Raw genomic sequence first — 19,810 nt, forward strand, 5'->3', positions numbered from 1 at the left:
TAAAGTTGGGGATATTTACGGATATATGACAGTGGTGATTGAAGGTGGCTTGCTTGGGGTGAGGTTAGGGTCTACTACAGGACAGTTTGCATACAATTAAATGGTCTTGTGAAGGTCTTCAGGAGGAATGGGGCTGCTAGAGGACAGTTTAAGGGTGCCGATGGCCGTTGTTGAAGGGTAAATTGAGAATAGAATTGGGGGTTGGAAGATGGTTTGGGGTTCAGTTGGAGGAACTATGAAGATAGTGAATGTTTAGAGACAGAGTTTTGTCTTCTGTAAGGTAGTTTAAGGAGTAGAGCTGTTAACTGTCATAGGATGGTGTGGTAGCCTGACTAATAGCCCCCCAAAAGATGTCCATGTCCAAATCCCTGGAACCTCTGAATTTTACCTTATATGCAAAGAAAGGTGTGATTGAATTAAGGATATGGGATGGGGGTACTATCCTGGATTATCTGAATAGAACCTAAGAGCAATCACAAGTTACTTTATAAGAGGAAGGCAAAGGCAGATATGACAGACAGAAAAAGAGAAGGCAGTGTGACCATAGGGACAGAGATTGCAGTGATGTAGCCACAAGCCAAGGAATGCCAGCTGCCAGCAGAAGCTGGAAGAGGCAACAGATTCTCCCCTAGAGTCTCCAAGGAGAATGCTCAGAAGGAAATGAGGAACATGTTGTTGGAAACTGTAGAAAAGAAGATCCTTATTATAGAGAGGCAGAAAACTTAGTTGAATTGTGTCCTACCATTGTGTGGAAAGCAGAACTTGTAAGCGATGGACTTAGGTATTTAGCTGAGATCTCCAAAGCAAGTGTTGAAGGTATTGCCTGGTTTCTTATTGCTGCTTATAATAAAATGTGAAAGGAAAGAGATAAATTGAGGGAAGAACTGCCAAGCAAAATGGATCCAGGATTTGAAGATTTGGAAATTCTTAGGCTGTCTTGATTGCAAAAGACACAAAATTCAGGTTCACTGTCAAGAAAGTATGCTCTGGAGAGGAAGCCAAGAGTGTGGCTGGACAGCCTCTTGTTAGTATTAAAGAGATTAGGTGTGTGACTTGCAGATCCTCTCAATCATCTCAGCAGAAGCCAGGAATATAGATGGATTATCCACAAAAGATTTGTGGCGGATCCTCTTGTCTAATGGTGTGGATTCCTGTGACTTTCATGGGAGACCCACAAAGGTTTTGAGAATGTTATACTGCCAGAAACACTGCCTGATTGGCTTAAAAGAAACAGAGGCAGGATGAAATGAAGAAAAGATGTTGGACTCCCAAAATTCTACTGGAAGGATACAGGCTAAAACTACTCATTTGGGGCTGGCCCGGTGGCTGAGGTGGTTGGAGCGCTGTGCTCCTAACACAGAGATTGCTAGTTTGATTCCTACATGGGCCAGTGAGCTGCGCCCTCTACAGCTAAGATTGTGAACAACATTGTGAACGACATTGTGAGCTGCGCTGCCGTGAGCAGTTTATGCCGTGAGATTGGCATAAGCTGCCATGAGCTGCCATGGGGTGCTGAGTGCTGCCACCAGCTACCATGCGCCACTGTGAACTGCCGGTGGCCAGTGTGAGTGAATGGCACCCAGCGTGAGTGGCCAGCAGCCAGCAAGAGCTGCTGTGAGCTGCTATTAGCAGCCGACCCTCGACTGGCTACTGACTGCATGGGGCTGGGGGTGGGCCCCCGCAAGGCTCATAATACCAGCATAGGCCAGGGAGCTGTGTCCTACACAATTAGACTGAGAAACAATGGCTTGAACCGGAGTGTGGGAGGGGGGAGGCGGAAGAAGGGAGGAAAGGGAAAAAAAACCTACTCAGTAGCAAACATGTGCTACTCTTCAAGAGAAAGGAAGAACGACTTTGAGGGCAGAGCTGTGGGCCCAGCGAGGGAGCCTCAAGCCACAATAGATTCTTCCCAGCCCTTGAAACCTAATGCCCTGCTGGATTTAAAAATTGCTTGGGACCAATGACACCTTTTTTTTTAGTCCATTTTTCCCTTTTGGAATAGGAATATCTCTAACTCTTGTCCTATGCCTGTCCTGCCATTGTATTTTGGAAACAGATAACTTGTTTTCTAGTTCCACAGGTCCAGAGATGGAGAGAAATTTTGCCTCAGGGTGGATCATACTCAGAGTCTCACTCATACCTGATTTAGATTATTTAAATGATGAGATTTGGAACTTTTGAGCTGAGAATATTAAAGTGAGATTTTTGAACTTGAGTTGATGCTGTAATAGTTTGAGACTATTGGGGGTACTGGGGTAAAGTACATTAGGGTTTTGCACATGGGTGGATGTGTAATTTGTGGGCCAAAGTGCACTGTTATAGGCTGAATCATCCTCCCCCCAAAAAAATATGCACATCCTAATTCCTGGAACCTGTGAATATATGTACCTTAGATGGCAAGATGAAGGAGAAGGAGAGAAAAAGAAAAAGAAAAAGGACTTTGCAGTGTGCAGTTGTGATTAAGGTAAGGATTTTGAGATGGGGAGATTATCTTGGATTATCCAGGGAACCCTAATTATAATCACACGTACCTTTATAAGAGGGATGCAGAGGCAGATTTGACAGACAAAAGGAGAAGGCAATGAGACCATGGAAGCAGAGACTGTAGTAATGCAGCCATAAGCCAAGGAATGCTGACAGCCACCAAAAGAGAAAGAGGCAACAAACAGATTCTCCCCTAGGGCCTCTGGAGGGAGTATGGCTCTGCTGGCAACTTGATTTTGGTCTTCTGACCCCCAGAACTGTGAGAGAATAAATTTCTCATGTCTTAAGCCATCAAGTTTGTGGTAATTCATTACAGCAGCCAGAGGTTTGGACATATAGTTTGGGGCTGCAACTGTGGGACCAAGGGAAGGTAAAGGAGTATTTAGAGGCAGCGTTGGGGGGCTCTTGGAAGGGAAATTTTAGGGGTGAGGTTTGTAATTGTTGGAGAGTAGTTTGGGGGTAGAGTTGGGTATCATTGAAAGGGCACTTTGGGGGATATTCTTGGAAGTTAGAGAGCAATTTGACGGTAGAGTAGGGGCTGTTGGAAGGAGGCTCAGGCTTGAAGAGGCTTTGGGAGGATAATTTAGTGATGAAGTATAAGGATCAATATCGTGGTTTGGGGATATAGTTGAGGGTTGGTGGGTACAGTCTGGGATGCAGTTTGGGGGTTTGTTTTGAGGTCTGGATGTTGGAGGGCTATCGTAAATTGTAGTTGGGTAGCTATTAGTGGGTGATTTAGGGAGCAGTTAAAGATTATTGGATGGAATATTGTTCAGCAATAAAAGAAACAAACTGCTGATACATGCTACAATACAAACCTCAAAAATATTACTCTAAGTAAAAGAAGCCAAACGCCAAAAATCCACATATCGCATTTATATGAAATGTCCAGAAAAGGCAAATCTGTAGAGATAAAAAGTAGATTAGTGGTTGCCTGGGACTGGGACTGGGAATGGGGTTAACTACATGTGGGATCTTATTGGGATGATGAAAATACTCTAAAACTGGGTTATGCTGATTGTTGTACACTTCAGTAAATTTATTATGATAATTGAATTGCACGCTTAAAGTGGGTGACTTTTATGGTATGTAAATTATAACTCAATTGTTTTAAGAAAAGATCACAGGAGGGTGCTTTGTAATATGTGTGGGTCACTGAAGTATGATTTGGGGGTCCAATTGGGTAACTACAGAAAGAAGGTTGGCAGTTATTTGGGGTGTAGTTAAGGATTGCTGGAGAGTGCTTTGGGGGTGGAGTTTGGATCAGTGGAATGCAGTTGGAATGGAGAGGGTGTTGGAGGGTAGTTTGAAGTGCAATTGGAGGATGACATTGAGTAGTTGGGAGTATATGGGACAGTGATGGGGCTGTTTTGCAGGGGATGGGGTTGGTCAATGGAAAGTTTGGTGGGGGGTTCACGGAGCATGGTTTGGAGGTGGAACAGGTGACTATTGGAATTGATTTGGGGTGCAGGTGCGGGCCACACCAAAGGTAGTTAAGAATGTTTGGGGTGGTGTTGAGGGCTCTTGCAGAACCATTTGGGTATCAACTGAGTATGGTTAGGAGGGTACATGGAGAGTGGTTTGGGGTTACTGGAAGGTGTTCGGGGTGCATATTGGGGGTAAATGGAGGGTGATTTGAAAGTGCTCTTTGGAGGTTAATGGTTTCAGGGCTGATTTCAGATGGTTTGGGGGAACAACTTGGGGGTAGTGGAGGGTAGTTTGTACACTTTGGGTGTCCATGCAGGGCGGATTGGGGATACTGCTTGGGATCAAACAATAGTTAGGGGATATAATTTATAAAGGGTGGTTTGGGGTACATTTGGGGTTTGGAGGGTAGTTGGGGGAGTTTAGTGGTGTGGTGGCAGCTGATAGAAGGCAGTTTGGGGTACTGCCTGGTGGTCTGTTAAGGGGTGACTTGGGGTGAGGGGCTCCAGTCTGATCACTGAAGGGGCGTGGCCTGGGAGGGGAGAGCTCCACCGCCCTCGAGAGAGTGTGCGCACGCGCTCTCAGCTGGTTCGCTCCTGGCGCTCCCGGGGCTCCAAGACCCGAACCGGCGCCTGCGCACTTGGTCTCCGCCGCTGCTGTGGTCTCCTGCCCCGCCCCCTGTCACTATCCCCCCCCCCTCAGGCTCGCGCTCAGCGGCAGAGGTGGCAGTGCCGCCAAGATCGGACCGATCCGAGTTACCCGTGTGGGGGCCGGTGTCCACCGCCCGCGGCCAAGCCGGCGCTGCTCTCCCACTCTCCCCGCGCCCCCCCATCTGGCCCCCACGGCTAACAGTGGCGCGGCCGAACGCGGCCCACGGCGGGGCGCGGATCGAGCGGGTCGCGAGCCCGGGGACGAGCGGGGGGCGACGAGGGAGGGGCGCGCCCACCACATTCTAGGCGCACACCGACCCCGCCTACGCCGCGGGGCGAGGACCCTCGGTGAGTAATGCCCGCCCGGGGGAGGAAGGGAGGAGACTGGGCGGGGTAAGGGCCCGGAAACGCCAACGGGGGATGTACCTGCGCGCGCACCCTCGACCTCTGACCCCGTGATTTCCCTCTCGACCCTTGTTGAACCTGACTACATGTCTTTTAACCTCGATCCGGGGCCGCTCTTGACACCAGGACCTCCGGTCTGACCCCTGGCTTAACCATATTCTGGCCTGGCGTCATTTTCAACTCCTGTTTTGTCCCCCGAAATTCAGTCCTTTCCCCAGACCCCATCCAGTTCTGTTCTAAGGATATTTGCCCTGACCCCAGATCCTTGCCTGACCCTGTACCATCTCTGAAGCTCATCTTGCCTTGTCTTGATCACCCCAGTTTGTCTCCTTATGCTTGACCTGTCTGTTCCCTAAATTCTTATCCTGGCTCTGAACCCCTTCCAGTCCTATCCTGTCCCTCTAACCCCAGTCTGATCCAGGTCGGTACAGATTCCTGACCTCTGACTTCTGTACTTTGTCCCCACCCTGTACTGTCCCTCTGGTCCCTCTCCTGACTCCTGGTCTCCATACTGGCTCACCACCTGTAGACCATCCCCCTGTCCCCTGCCCTGTCCCTGCCCCCAACCCTGTTATTTTCCCGTTTTCTCTGTCCCATCACTGTCCTCATTCCTAGCTTCATTCTGTCCCAGTCTTTTCCTATTCCTTACCTCCATCCTGAACCTGCCCTTTTTCCTATCCCTTCCTTTGACTGCTGTCTTGGCCTGGCCCCCATCATGTCTTCTGATTCCTGTTCTATACTGACCCTGACCATGCCCTGCTCTTTTGTCCCTTGCTGCCCCCTGCTCTTTCTCTAGCCCTTGTCCTGAACCTCACTCCATCCCATCTCCTGGCCAGTGTCCTGGCTCCTTCTCTGTCCTGCCTACTGACCTCCATTCTACAATGACTCTGATTTTGTCTGGTCCCCTACAATCCTTCCTGTCCTGTCTCTTCATCCCATCCCAACCCCAGGCCCCTATTGTATCTCTTCACATGCCCCTCTACCCTGTTCAGATCTTCCTAACACCCACTTTCCATCCCCTCTGAGCCAGAAGGACAGGGACTCCATCCCATTATACCCTACCCCTGAACTTGGAGGTTCTGCTCTTCCCATTATCTCTGAAGTTCATCCCGAATGCTTCTCTTAGCATGAGCAAGAGCAAGCAGCCCTGTGTCCCATGTGGCCGAGGTGGTTTTATATATGATTTCCCCCCCTCGACGCAGTGATCTCACACATAGCTTGCATTTCTCTCCCTGCTCTAGGAGGGCATAGAACTGTTTCTATGCCCCAAACCCTCCCCAAGTGTGGGAGAACACCCTAAATTATTCAGTGCCTCTCTGGGAGTCTGCAAGGTCTGGGTCATGTTTCCAGTCTTGCTAGGTTGGGGGCTACCCCATGGGGGATGAGCAAATATGTGGAGGTGGGGCACTAAAAGGTATGTGTGACTCTTCTACATCGTGTCCCCCTCATCTCCTGGTCTTAATCCTAGATGCATGATCCCTGCTTTTTTGACCTGAAGAAAGTCTGTTCTAGGCCAGAGACTTCAGGGCTTGGTAGGGGTGGTTTGGGGGCAGGGGCTTATTCCCCCTTCTCTCAGCAGTAAACAGTACAAATCCTGGTGCTAAGTCCATCCAACCTCTGTGGGGCAGGTCTGGAGGGACAGTCACTGGGTATTAGAATCAGGCTTATCCAGTAGTACCAGTAACAACAACAATAATAATATGAAGTTCCCTTGCTGTCCAAATCTTGATTCTGAAGACAGTCGGAGAATTTGGATAGAGAGGAGGTAATGTGTTATTCAATTATGTTTTGTTCCTGCATTTCTCATAGAGAGTTTGAGGAATGAAATGCCAGACCCATCCTATTTACCTAAAACATTTATCCAAACCTATTAATAACAAAACAAGCATCCCTCATTGTCCCAATCTATTTGGTACTTGAGTTTTGAGGTGGAGCGTTCGGATAGTTCAGACAGTGAAAGACTCCAACTTATCTGAAGGTATTTTGTTTTTGCATTTTATGTGTGTGTGCACGTGTGTGTGTGTGTGTGTGTGTGTGTGTGTGTGTGTATGATTTGCTGTTCCTCTTTGTCACACGGATCCAGTGGTGTGTTGATAAACTCACTCTCAAAAAACAAATATTTGTGCATTTTACATATGACTAGGGAGAGAGCAGATAATGAAGCATAAAGGCTCTAACACAAAAACACATTCAAATCTTTTCATTTTCCTGAACTTCAGTGGCAAGAATTGGGATAGTAAGGGTACTGTGTTGTGTAAATATATGTGGTTCCTGCACTTTTTGATGTTGAGTAAGCAGAGATTGGATAATGAGGAAAAACAGCTCTGTTTCAAATATGTCTGGTTTGGCGAGTAGGGAGTGTTCCAGGTCTGGGTAGCAAGTAGGGAGGGTTTGGAGGCTGAGGGATACCAGCTCTGTCTCTCTGTCCCTCCCTCCATATGTATATGTATATGGACATGTATATGGACATGTATATGTATACGTACGTGTACATGTATGCGTGTATGTACATGTATATGTATGTATATTTGATTCCTGACTTTGGGTTGTGAGGAATACTTGTAATTATGACAGTCAGTACGTAGTGAGCACTTAGTGTGGACCAGGCACTGTCCTAAGCGAGCTTTAAATGTATTAACTCATGTCATGCTCACAACAACCCCATGAGGTACATACAGTTATCATCACCCCCATTTTACATGTGAGGACACTGAGGCCCAGAGAGGTTAAGGGACTTGTCCGGGCAGTCACATAGCCAGTAAGTAGCAGAGTTGGGTTGAACCCCAGACCCACCACTTGCTACCCCTCCATGAGGCCACCTGAGGCTCAGGTCCCAGCTGCGGTGGGGCTTAGAGGTTGGCCAGCTTCCAGGCTGTTAAAAGTCATGGGACAGGGCAATGATGTGTATGTGTGACTCTGCTCTGCCTGTCTGCCTGGCCCAAGAGGCCCAGTTACCTGCTGTCTCCTCTTTACTCCCTCACCAGCCCACCTCCGTGTGAGGTCATTATTATTATTTTTTAATTAAGTTTATTGGGATGACAGTTGTTAGTAAAGTTACATAAATTTCAGGTATACAATTCTGTAATACCTCCTCTATAAATCCCATTGTGTGTTCACCACCCAGAGTCAGTTCTCCTTCCATCACCATATATTTGATCCCCCTTACCCTCATCTCCCACCCCCCACCCCCTTACCCTCTGGTAACCACTAAACTATTGTCTGTGTCTATGAGTTTTTGTTTCTCATTTGTTTGTCTTGTTCTTTTGTTGTTTTTGGTTTATATACCACATATCAGTGAAATCATATAGTTCTCTGCTTTTTTTGTCTGACTTATTTCACTTAGCATTATACTCTCAAGATCCATCCATGTTGTCACAAATGGTCCTATTTCGTCTTTTCTTACTGCCGAATAGTATTCCATTGTGTATATATACCACAACTTCTTTATCCATTCATCTATCGAAGGACATTTTGTTTGTTTCCATGTCTTGGCCACCGTAAATAAAGCTGCAATGATAAAGCTGCAATGAACATGAGGTCATTATTGTTGTTATTGACAGTCATTAATGACATGGTGTGAGTGTCTTTGCACTGTGAAATGCCTTCCAAAGTGACTTTGGCCTGCCTGTCTTGGCTCTCTAAGCACCGGTTACCCATTTTTCAGATGAGGAAGCCTAAGCCTTGAGACTCAATCTGCACTGCCAGCCAGATACCCTTGCCCCTCTCAGCTCTGATTTTATAAACATGTCTCTTCCCAACATCCTTGGTGTCCCCCAATAGGCGGGAGGGAAAGGCCATGTCTGAGAGGACACTCCCCACCGACACCCAGCTGCCCACCTTATTGCTGTCACCTCCACCAGCCACAGGCAGCAAAGAGGGGGAGAAGGGGGTGATGAAAGGGGCCTTTGTGTTCCCTGCCGGAAATCTCATAGCCAGGAAGAAAGGTGGGCCGGGTGGCAGGAGACATATATGTGGGGTTTTGCTGATACAGAGTGAGCTCCTCCCCAGGCTTGACCCACCTGCCAAGCAGGCAGGGAGCTTGCCTCACTCTGCCCTTTCACCTAACAGCTAGGCTGCTGCAGGGGCCCGGGCTGGGCTTGTGTCCAGAGGTCACAGAGCAGATGGTCCCAAATAGAGTGCAGGATGTGTGATACGTGTTGGGGCAGGCCCAGAGCCCAAATGGTGGTGTGGGGGAAAAACATCGTAGCACTCAGAGCCCTCAATTTCCTTGACTCTTGGCCAGAAATGCCTGAGGGGGAAGAGTGGGGGGGGGCGACCCAGTGTGGATGTGAAGCAGCATGAGTCCCCTTTCCCGCTCCTCCTCCCTTGCAGGAATAGCCTCTGTCAGCCTCTAACCCAGGACCCAGCCCTCCAAGATCTGATCCCTCCTGCTCTTATGCCTGTGTGATCAGAATCAGGCTGCTTCACCTCTCTGCGTCCCAGCTTCCACATCTACAAGCTGGCTATGAGGAGCTGGGTCTGCCCAATCCACCCAGGTTTGTAGGGACCAGGAGGCGTTAAACCACATGTGTATTTTGTCGGTTTGCTGGCATGATTTCTCCTGGAGCTGCAGAAGGTGGTGGGGTCTTGGGACCTGGTTTCTCCTTAGAAAAGTTGATCTCCTCTGTCCCCAGTTGGGAAACTATTACCCCAGTGAAGGTGGGAGTTACCTGAAGACCTCCTACTGCTGCCTTGCCCTGGGAGGAAAGGGTAGGGGCCTCAGGAATGGGATGCGAGCTGCCAAGAGACATCCACCCGAGGCCTCCCATGTGCTTAGTGCCTCCCCAGACCTCTATCCCCCAGCACCCAGGTAATACCCGGGAGTGGGCAGGGTCTGATCTGGCAACTTGGGCAGCACCAGAGGCAGCCGCCACTCCCACCACCCTTTGCCCTTCTTCCCCAGTTCTTTGCTGGGTGTATAGGCTGTGTGTGTGGGGAGATCCAGGCTCTCTTCTTGGCCATGCTGGACACCCTGAGGGGACCTGGCCCTAAGGGTGGCCCGAGCCCTGGTGGCAGGCAGGCAAGGGTTAAAAGGTATGGGCCAGCCCAGTCCCTGGCCAGGTAGGCTGGGCCATTGCCTAGTGGGAGGCGGCCTAGGCTTCTGCCACTGTGCTTACCGCTCACCGCTCACTGCCACTACCAGCCGGAGCCAGGCCTGGTTGAGACAACTATTTTTTTCAGGTACCTGAGGCCACCCCACAGTACCTGTCTGGTATTGGTGAGCACTTGGGAACATGGGCCCAGGGTCGGGTCGGGGGGATGAGGGTATGGGGTGTACTAACATTCCCTGTGGAAAAGAGCCAGGTCTGTGCTAGAGGACAGAGAGGAAAGAGAGCCTGAGTGCATAGATGGATGAAGCCCAAAATGTCCAATTTCCTTTCCTGGCATAAAGCTGATCCCTTGCCGGAAATGGAGGAAGGGAAGGGATCAGGGAGGAGAGAAGACAGAGTCCCTCTTCTCCAGTCCCCCCACTTCCTCTTCCCCCTTCCTCCTCTTTGGGGGTAGCCTCTGCTCTCCCTCAACCCAGGGCACAGCCCCTCAGAAAAGCCCAAACTGGGCGAGTGAGAAACTACTTCCCGGCACCTCCCTGCCCGAAGTGCCTGTCCCCCATCTGTTCATCTAGAGTGGGGCAGGGGGCCCCTAGGTCAATGTGGACAGTCCAGACACTGGCAGTTTGTATTTGCTCCCACCATGGCAGGATGTGGAAATGGGGGTCCCACGAAAGGTGTTGAGGTGCCACCCAGGTGAGGTATCTTGGTTGTAAACAATCATTACAGCCAGGAATTTCTTTCTCGGTTGTGGTGTCAGAAGGGCAGACCTGAAAAACCTGCTGGGCCCGCCTCTGGGTGTGGGGGTGCTCTCTGCAGCTCTCCTACTGCAGCCCATCCTGGGACAGGACAGAACCACCAATGGGGAAACCCAGGGGCTGCTGTGGGAGGGCATTGGGGAGGAGGCTGCTGGCATTCCCTTCTCCTCGTCTCTGGGTGGGCATGGAGCAGCCCCGGGCCCTAAGGCAAATGTGCCGAGGGCAGGCTCATGGAGGCAGAGGTTCGGGAGCCGGGTGTGGGGGTGTAGGGTGTGGATCCTATGTCTAGCCTGCCCAGTGACCCCATGACTCAGGCCCTAGCTATGTCCTCAAGGTGAGGCTGACAGGATGGAGTCGGGGTTCCTTTATGGACCCCGTGCTGGCTTCCAAGATGTTGTGAGCTCCCAGGGAAGAAAGGCTGGAGGCAGCCCAGCATCAGATGTAGGATCAATTCTGGCGAACGGGCCCACCAGGGAGGAGTGGCGGTTCCTGTTGGGGTGGAGGAAGGTGTAGGCGAGCCTTGGGAGAATTCTTCAAACCCAACTGAGGCTGGGGAAGAAAGATCCCCAGGAGCCAAGGGACAGAGGAGGCCGAGTTTCGGACCTCAAGGAAACCCTACAGTGCTGGACAATGTCAAACCTCAGAGGATGGGCATGTGAGCACCTCTGCAAAGTACACGCTGCTGCATGGGTACCCACAAGGCCTATAGGGGCTGATCTCCACCCCTGATGAGGACAGGGAATCACAGGAAAGGTGTAGACCCTATGGGGCAGGTAGGACTGCCGAGGAACTGGTAGCACCACATCCCCCAATGTACAGGTAGGGAAGGGGGTTGAACCCATACCTCCTCATTTGCCTGAGTCTTCTCCATACCTGACTATCTTGTCATGACAAGCTGAGGAGTTCGAGGTAAGTGGGGATTGGACATCTGTGGTCTCATGAGTTCCTCCCAGCTGCCTACCACTGGGATCAGGCCAGGTGGTGGGAGGTGATGTCACCTGGCTCCCAGCTGGGGACTGAGCAGGACGTGGGAGGGAGGGAGCAAATTCCAGAGGAGGGGATGAGGGCAGGGCTGGCGGCCAGCCAAGGTAGGCTCCATGGCTAGCCAGGGCAGTTTGGGGCAGAGAAGGAGACAGGAGGCAGTCAGCTTGTTATGTGCAGTTGTGGACTTCACTGTTCATGGTCCCGGCAGGGTGACTTCCCTGTGCTGGGTGCAAGACAGGCTGGGTGGGCAGAGAGGCTACAGGGGTCCTGGGGCCAAGTGGACACTCTCTGTGCCACACCAGGGCCATAGGAGGGTTGGGACAAGTAGCAACCCACAGGTCTGGGCTTGATCCCTGGGTCAGCTGCCTCGTTATTCTTTCACTCAGCAGACATTAACTGAACACTTGCTGTGTACACACAAGTATTTTGAGTGCCAGAGATACGGATGAAAACAGGACATACACATTTCCTGTCCTCACGAATGTACAAGGGAGGCACAGTCTCTCATTGGACAGCAGTTGTGAGGGGACGAAGTGTAGGGGCCCACCTCTGGAAGTGACTTTTAAGCCCTACTGTGTGAGAAGCAGGGGCTGGCGTGGTGAGAAGTGAAAAGAGCATTCCAGATAGCAGCCACACCCTGCAGCCCTACGGGCTTCAAGCTTCTGAGGAATTAGTGAGGTGGGAGTAGCTCTAGTGTGTTAGCGTGTTGGACTGAAGGGGTGGGCCTGGGCTCCATCCTTAGCCGTGGGCAAGTTATTTCACCTCTTTGTGACTTACTCTCCTCATCTCTAAACTGGAGGTCATCATAATCATAGAACTGCCATCACAGGGTGGTTGTAAAGATTAAAGGTGGCTTAGAAGGTAACTATGCTGGGCATCCAGGTGCTTTATAAATGCCCATTGTTCTTATAGTTGGTTGAATCTCTGCCATTAATTCTCCCCAGGTGAGACTCCTGACTGTGCCTCATGGGCCTCTGAGGAGGCATCGTAAGTCCGCGCCAGCACCCCACTTGCTGTGTTTCCACTCAATGGGAAGGGGACCAAGGTACCAGGGCCAAGTGGGGCCATATATTGACACAGATTCTGAGAGGGCAGGTCAAGCAGGCAGTGGGGTCAGGATACTCCTTCTTCCCAGCTGGGGTGTAGGAAGCTGGGTGGGGTAAGGGTTTGGGGACCACATGTGTGCTTCCTTAATGGTTTCTATGAATCACTGCCAGGCCTTGTCCCACCATCAGCCACGGCCTCTTGACAGCACCGGGATGGAAGTCAAAGGTCAGCTGATCAGCTCTCCCACCTTCAATGCCTCAGGTCAGTGTCTGGTTCCTCCTCCTGCTGCCTCCTCACCTGCTCTGAGTCAACACCTGCCCGCCCACTTGGGTAGGGTTGGTCCCTGGTCCCACAGGATGCCCTGGTTGCCCCACTGATCTTTGCTCACTCTGTGTCCAGCTGCCCTGTTCGGAGAGGCTGCTCCCCAGGTGAAGTCAGAACGTCTGCGGGGGCTGCTTGACCGGCAGCGGGCTCTGCAGGAGGCCCTGAGGCTGAAACTTCAGGAGCTACGCAAAGTGTGTCTCCAGGAGGCGGTGAGGGCCTGGCCCTGAGTGTCGGGCGGGGGTGAGGAGCCCGGGCCCTTTGGTAGGCAGACTGGAGTGGCCATTGCTGAGCCACTTGACTGAGTTGCAAATTCCCTATCACGCTCTCGCTCCTCAAAGCTCAGCTTAGATATCTTAGAATCTAAAATATGGCAGTGCCCCCCCGTTAGGTTTTTTTGAAGTCAAAAAAACCTCACAAAACAATTGTTATTTCCAAAATTTGGCTGTAAAACCTGACCTGAACTGACGTGGGATGATTTATAGTGTTGATTGACCCCTCTTGGTGTGAGTGTCCAGACAGTTTGTCAGAAATAACAATGCAGTTCAGAGCATATAGCCCCAGGCCCTGAAGGTGTGTTCTATAATATACAGACTGTGTCACCTTCATAAAAACCCAAAAATTCTGGATTCCAAAGCAGATCTCCCTGCCTACCATGCCCACTCCCATGGGATTTGGGCCATCAAGGGGCTGAGAATCCAGGATGCACATCTGCCTGGTGGAGAACTGGGAGGAGGAAGAGAAATAACAGGCATGGGATGCCAAACAGCACTGGGCTCCTAGTAGGACTTCTGTAGCTTCTGGAGTCATTACTACTTTGCCCGATTCCTCCAACTAACCTCTGGTAGTCTCTGACCCCTGTCGCCCACCCCTCTTCCAGGAGCTGACTGGCCATCTGCCCCCTGAGTGCCCGCTGGAACCTGGTGAACGACCCCAGTTGGTCCGTCGGCGGCCTCCTGCAGCCCGAGCCTACCCTGCACCGCCCCCCAACCCAGCACACCACTCCTTGTGCCCTGCTGAGGTGAGCAGATGGGTGAGGAGAGCAAGTTAGGGACGGGACACATACAGAGGAGAAGGAGCCTAAAGGGAGCCTGGGCAGACGGGGTTGCATCCAAGGGAAGGAGACGTCAAGGTGAGAAGGGACTGGGCCTGAGGGAGGTGGGTTTGGGGTCTGAGGGAGCGTGCTAGTCCCTCCCTGTGGGGATTAGCCTTTCCCCCTCTGGAAGATGAATAGGCCCAGCCTGTAATCAAGACAGATCCTGCCCCCAGAGGGAATAAACCACCCCCAGGAAGAGCAGGCCCCACCTCCAGTGTAGGTGGGCTCTGCCACCTCCTGGTCTCTGTGCTTGGCCATTTCCAACATTTGGTTCTGTCCCACCCTCTTGGGTGGGCCCTGCAGGAGCTGGCTCTCGAGGCCCTGGAACGTGAGGTGTCAGTACAGCAACAGATCGCGGCAGCTGCTCGCCGCCTGGCCTTGGCCCCAGAGCTGAGTGCTGAGCAGCGCCGGCGCCGGCGCCAGGTCCAGGCAGATGCACTGCGGAGGCTGCACGAGCTGGAGGAGCAGCTTGGGGACGTCCGAGCCCGCCTCGGCCTGCCGGTGCTCCCGCTGTCCACAGGGGCAGTTATCACCGCCCAGGGTGTCTGCCTGAGCACACGCCTCACTCAGCTCAGCCAAGGTGAGTCAGGCCCTGTCATCCCACTAGTAACAGTGGGGAAGTGGGTATTGGCTAAGGGACAAGGTAAGGGTGGGGTGGGGAACCACCCAATGAAAAGTGGGCAGAACTTAATTGAAGGGACCCGATTAGTAAGAGGAGTGGTGATAAACTGGCTCCGGGCAAGGGTGGGGCCATTGGGAACTGACCCATAGGCCCCTGGAAAGTGAGGAGCCAAGCCTCTGGTGGTCTGGGATTCAGATAAAGGTGGATTCTTGGGGAAGGTACAGGGTGAGGAGGAGAATGGTCCGCGGTGTAAGGGGATGGCCCCAGGCCTGGCACTGATTGGCTGGTATTGCCCCCTTCTCCCCTATAGAGGATGTAGTTCTGCACTCGGAGAGCAGCTCCCTCTCAGAGTCTGGGGCCAGCCATGATAATGGTGAGAACACCTGTCCCTCTAACCCAGCCACCCTGTCATGCTCGGCCCCTTCCCTCCCTCCCTCCCCAGGTCCTCCTTCCACACTCCATCCTCCTGTGGGTCCCTTCTCTTCACTTTCAGCCTCATCAGCCCTGCCCATCCCTCTGCCTCTCCCTGCCTCCCTAGGCCCTGCCCTTTGCCTGCAACCCATCAGGCTCCCTCTCATCGAATTGTCCCCTGCTTTCTCCCTCCCACCCAGAGGAGCCCCGTGGCTGCTTCCCTCTGACGGAGCGCCCCTCGCCACCCAAGGCCTGGGACCAGCTGCGGGCTGTATCTGGGGGCAGCCCTGAGCGGCGAGCCCCATGGAAACCATCCCCGTCAGATCTTTACGGGGACCTAAAGAGCCGGCGGAACTCTGTGGCCAGCCCCACCAGGTAAGGGTGAGCCCTTACCTCCCTTCCCCGTGAACCAGGAATGGGATCTTGAGCTTGGGCTGGCAGGAGGGCCTGCTGGTGGGGACGGTCTCTAACGTGGAGCCCCGCCCGGGTCTGCCCTTCTCTGTCTAGCCCCACACGCTCTCTGCCCAGGAGTGCCTCCAGTTTTGAGGGGCGAAGTGTGCCTGCCACCCCTGTCCTCACCCGGGGCGCTGGCCCCCAGCTCTGCAAGTAAGAGGATTGGGGGGGGGTGGATTTGAGGACCAGAGGAGGGAATCATTAGTTCTAACTGGGAGAGCATTACCAAAGGGTGTGGGACATAAAAGGCTGGGCTTTGAAAGGTGAATAAGAGTTGCGTTGGTGGAGAAGGGGGTGGGGACTTGGGGCAGAAGCCCCAAAGTTTGAGTATGGGCTTTTCTGTGCATTTTGGACAAGTCATTTACCTTCTATGAATTTTGGTCTCCTCATCTGTGAAATGGGCATAATAATGTCTGCCTTTGAAAGGCACTGTGAGCATAATAAGTTCTGGTGCACATATACTGAGTGCCTATGGTCTGCTAGGAATCAGTGCCTTACATTGTATCAACTCATTTAATCATCACAAGATCCCTGTGAGGTAGGTGCTACTGTATTGTTATTCCCGTTTTATAGGTGAGGAAACTGAGGCACACAGAGATTAAGTGACTTGTTAAGTAAACCAAAGACCTGGTATTTGAACCCAAGCAAATTTGACTGTAGAGTCCATGCTTTCAACCATTGTACTCTATTGCTTCTTAAATACTAAGTGCCTGCTTTTCTCAGGTTGTGAACAAAACAAAGTCCCCGTTCTTGCGGAGCCTGCATCCTGTGATGGTGGCTGTTGGGATGATAGTTTTGGGTGGTTCATATACATGGCAGGGGCGGGGGCGGGGGGATAGAGAGTTCAGGAAGGGCCTTGAATTCCAGGCCTCAGGATTAGGACCTCATTGTGGAGGAGGTGGGGAGCCATGAGGAGCACCTTAGCAGGGGTGTAGGTCCTATGTGCTTGGAAGAGCCCTATGCTGGGCCCTCCCATGCCAGCATTTCCTCTCTAGCCTGACACACACTGATATCTCCCTCAGAGCTAACAGCCACAGGCCCCCCATACATTTTCAATCCCTCTGCTCCCCAGTCTGGGGCAGAACCTCTGCTGCCCTTTATATACCTCTAACACCTTTATACACACGATTTCTAATCCTGGGTCCATTTTGGGGGTGGGGACGTGAAGGCTCAGAGAGGCGTGGTAGGGATCTGGGACACTCAACCCATCAACCTGATATTTCTGACCTTCCTCCCATCACACCCACCTCCACTCCTCCAGACCTGAAGGCCTCCATTCTCGCCAGTGGTCGGGCAGCCAGGACTCCCAGATGGGCTTCCCCCGGGCAGAACCAGCCTCCGACCGCGCCTCCCTCTTCACAGCTCGTACCCGCCGCAGCAACAGCTCCGAGGCCCTGCTTGTAGACCGGGCAGCTGGGGGTGGAGCTGGCTCCCCACCTGCACCTCTGGCTCCCCCTGCCACTGGTCCCCCAGTCTGTAAAAGCAGCGAGGTGCTGTATGAGCGCCCCCAACCAGTCCCTGCCTTCTCCTCCCGCACAGCTGGTCCCCCAGACCCTCCCAGGGCTGCCCGGCCAAGCTCAGCTGCCCCTGCCTCCCGCGGGCCCCCTCGGCTCCCACCTGTGTGTGGGGACTTCCTCTTGGACTATTCACTGGACCGAGGCCTGCCCCGTGGTGTTGGTGGGCCAGGCTGGGGGGAGCTGCTGCCTGCAGCTGAGGTCCCAGCATCCCTGTCCCGCCGGGATGGGCTCCTCACCATGCTCCCCGGCCCGCCACCTGTGTATGCAGCTGATGGCAGCAGCCCCCTCCTCCGCAGTAAGGACCCCCACACCCGTGCCACCCGCACCAAGCCCTGTGGCCTGCCCCTGGAGGCCACCGAGGGTCCAGAGGTGCATCCAAACCCTCTGCTGTGGTTGCCCCCACCCACCCGCATCCCCCCGGCTGGGGAGCGCAGCGGCCACAAGAACCTTGCTCTGGAGGGGCTGCGCGACTGGTACATCCGGAACTCGGGACTGGGCGCGGGGCCCCAGCGCCGGTCTGTGCTCCCCCACATGGGCCCGCAACACCCGCCCTTCCTCCATGCCCGCTGCTATGAGGTGGGCCAGGCGCTGTATGGGGCCCCCAGCCAGGCACCCCTCCCACACTCGAGGAGTTTCACGGCGCCCCCTGTCTCCGGCAGGTATGGGGGGTGCTTTTACTGATGGGTAAGGGGTCTCTTAAGGCACATGGCAAAGGTCTCCAGGCTAGGGGACAGCTGGTTATGAGAGCTAATGACTTGGACCGTGAGAGTGCTAGCTGCTGCCTTGGCACACGATCGCTGGGCCATGGGATCTCGGTGGAGGGGTATCTTGGGCCCTGGTAACAGCAGCTCTTTACCGTGCTATAGAAGAATTTTAACCTTTTAACAAGCAGTGCATGTCAACTGAAAATGAGCCTTGGGACCAGGGTGCTGGGAGGAAAGGATGTCCTGTGCCCTTGCCTTTCTCTTCCTCTTTTCACCATGCCCCATGCTTGCGAGCCTCAAGGTACTGTCCTGTACCTGCCTCCACCTCTTTAACGTGCCTCTTTTCCTCTCTCTTTCTGTGTCTTGTCCGTCTTCTCCTCTCTTCTCTGTCTTCCCACCCTGTCCTCCGGATTCCTGCTACCCTTTCTAAAGATACTACGCGGACTTCCTGTACCCCCCGGAGCTCAGCGCTCGTTTAAGTGACCTGACGCTAGAGGGGGAGCAGTCGTCCAGTTCTGACCCTCAGACCCCGGGGACACTGGTCTGACCCCTTCTTGTATGCCCCTTGTTGGCCCGGGCATGACTCCAGTCTGGGGAGCACACAGCTGACCTCGCTGAGCCCTGGGGTGTGGTTGCTGTCAGTCCTAGGGGGCGCCAACCTGATCTTTCAAGGCCCGGCTCCCTGTGGGTCCATGAAGGTGTCCGATGCCCTGCTTCTCCTCTGGTACCGTGCTGAGAACTGGGGCCCTCAGCCAGCTTAAAAGAGGGGCTGGTGTAATGGGGACTCCAAGCCCTCCTCCATTTCTGTTTACAGTTGTGATTTCGATGTTCACTGTTGTCCCCCAACACTAGGCATTTTATAAAAGGGAAACTGTGATCCCATCTGGCTGGGTTCATTCCTGCCCCCATGCCCAGCCTGCTCCATTCAGGAGCCTCTTCCACAAAATGGACCATATAGAGTCACAGGGCCCTGTTTGGGGCAGCCAGGGACTCTGGTGTGGACAGAACTCCGTGCCACCCCCACCAGGTCTGTTCTTGGGGAGGTGGGCTCTCTGCCCACATTTGGAAGTACAGAAGTCTGGGTGGGGGGCTTGGGTTCATTTTCCCACCCCAGGGGTGCTCAAAGGACCCCTGTCCCTGTCTGCCTGTCTGTGCCCGCTGCTTCTGCCTCCAGGGTGAGACGGCCCAGCCTTTAGCGGCAGCCTCTGCCCTGACTTCCCTGTCTGGAGGCCCCACAGGAGGGCCAAAGGGCAGAGCCGTTGGGCGTGTTGTGTCCTGGGATGCTGCTGTGGTGGAACCTGGCATATGCCAGTCAAAGCCTCAGGTGACGCCTAGCCACGGGCCGCGTCACATCTTCCCTGGCTTTCCTTCCATCCACCACTTTTTAAACAAATATACACAAGCTGTGTTTTCTATACCTGTCTGTGACTTTCTGGAGCTGGGGGTCCCCCTACCCCCTTTACCTGGTGTTTAACTTTTCTTTTTGTACCAACAAAGCTGGGCCCAAGACACTACCCACACTGGAAGGGGATTTCTAGAATAAATGTGTAAACCGAACCCATGTGTTGCTCCTCTCTGCCTTTCCTTGGGGCCCGCACCTATAGTTAAGACCAGACATATTTTTGTAACACCATATGATGAAAAAAGATAACACCACAGAAACAGCCTGTGATAATGTCATCTGCTTTGGCTTTACTTGCTTTGTGGTGTGGGTTAACTTCTCTGCCTATCTGTGCTCAGATTTCTAGCCAGCTCTGAACAAGAGCCCTTAGTAATACAAATGATGATGGGAACACTGTGTGCCCTTAACTACCTTGTGCGTTAATGCCGCTCTAGAGGTGACAGGTTCCAGGAAGGAACAGAGAGCTCATCCCTTCGGCCCACA

The 19,810-nt window shown here is 52.9% G+C and overlaps 1 protein-coding gene across 5 annotated transcripts; it reads left to right on the top strand.

Moving 5' to 3' along the window:
- Positions 1-4,542: 4,542 nt before the first annotated feature.
- CCDC120 (coiled-coil domain containing 120) lies at positions 4,543-19,482 on the top strand. Of its 5 annotated transcripts, XM_019714323.2 has the most exons (13): positions 4,543-4,907; positions 9,297-9,460; positions 10,146-10,182; positions 12,699-12,799; positions 12,972-13,062; positions 13,201-13,334; positions 14,003-14,143; positions 14,522-14,798; positions 15,151-15,213; positions 15,452-15,626; positions 15,759-15,857; positions 16,966-17,880; positions 18,358-19,482. In XM_019714323.2, exons 5-13 carry the CDS (start codon positions 13,014-13,016, stop codon positions 18,470-18,472), a joined length of 1,968 nt encoding a protein of 655 aa, XP_019569882.2. In that variant the 5' UTR covers positions 4,543-4,907; positions 9,297-9,460; positions 10,146-10,182; positions 12,699-12,799; positions 12,972-13,013; the 3' UTR covers positions 18,473-19,482. The 5 variants fall into 5 exon arrangements, with proteins under 5 accessions (XP_019569882.2, XP_019569881.2, XP_019569886.2 ...); XM_019714322.2 differs by lacking the exon at positions 10,146-10,182; XM_019714327.2 differs by lacking the exons at positions 10,146-10,182; positions 12,699-12,799.
- The last annotated feature ends 328 nt before the right edge of the window (positions 19,483-19,810 follow it).

The sequence above is a fragment of the Rhinolophus sinicus genome, chromosome X (genome assembly GCF_036562045.2).
Source record: "Rhinolophus sinicus isolate RSC01 chromosome X, ASM3656204v1, whole genome shotgun sequence".
NCBI classification, from domain to species: domain Eukaryota; kingdom Metazoa; phylum Chordata; class Mammalia; order Chiroptera; family Rhinolophidae; genus Rhinolophus; species Rhinolophus sinicus.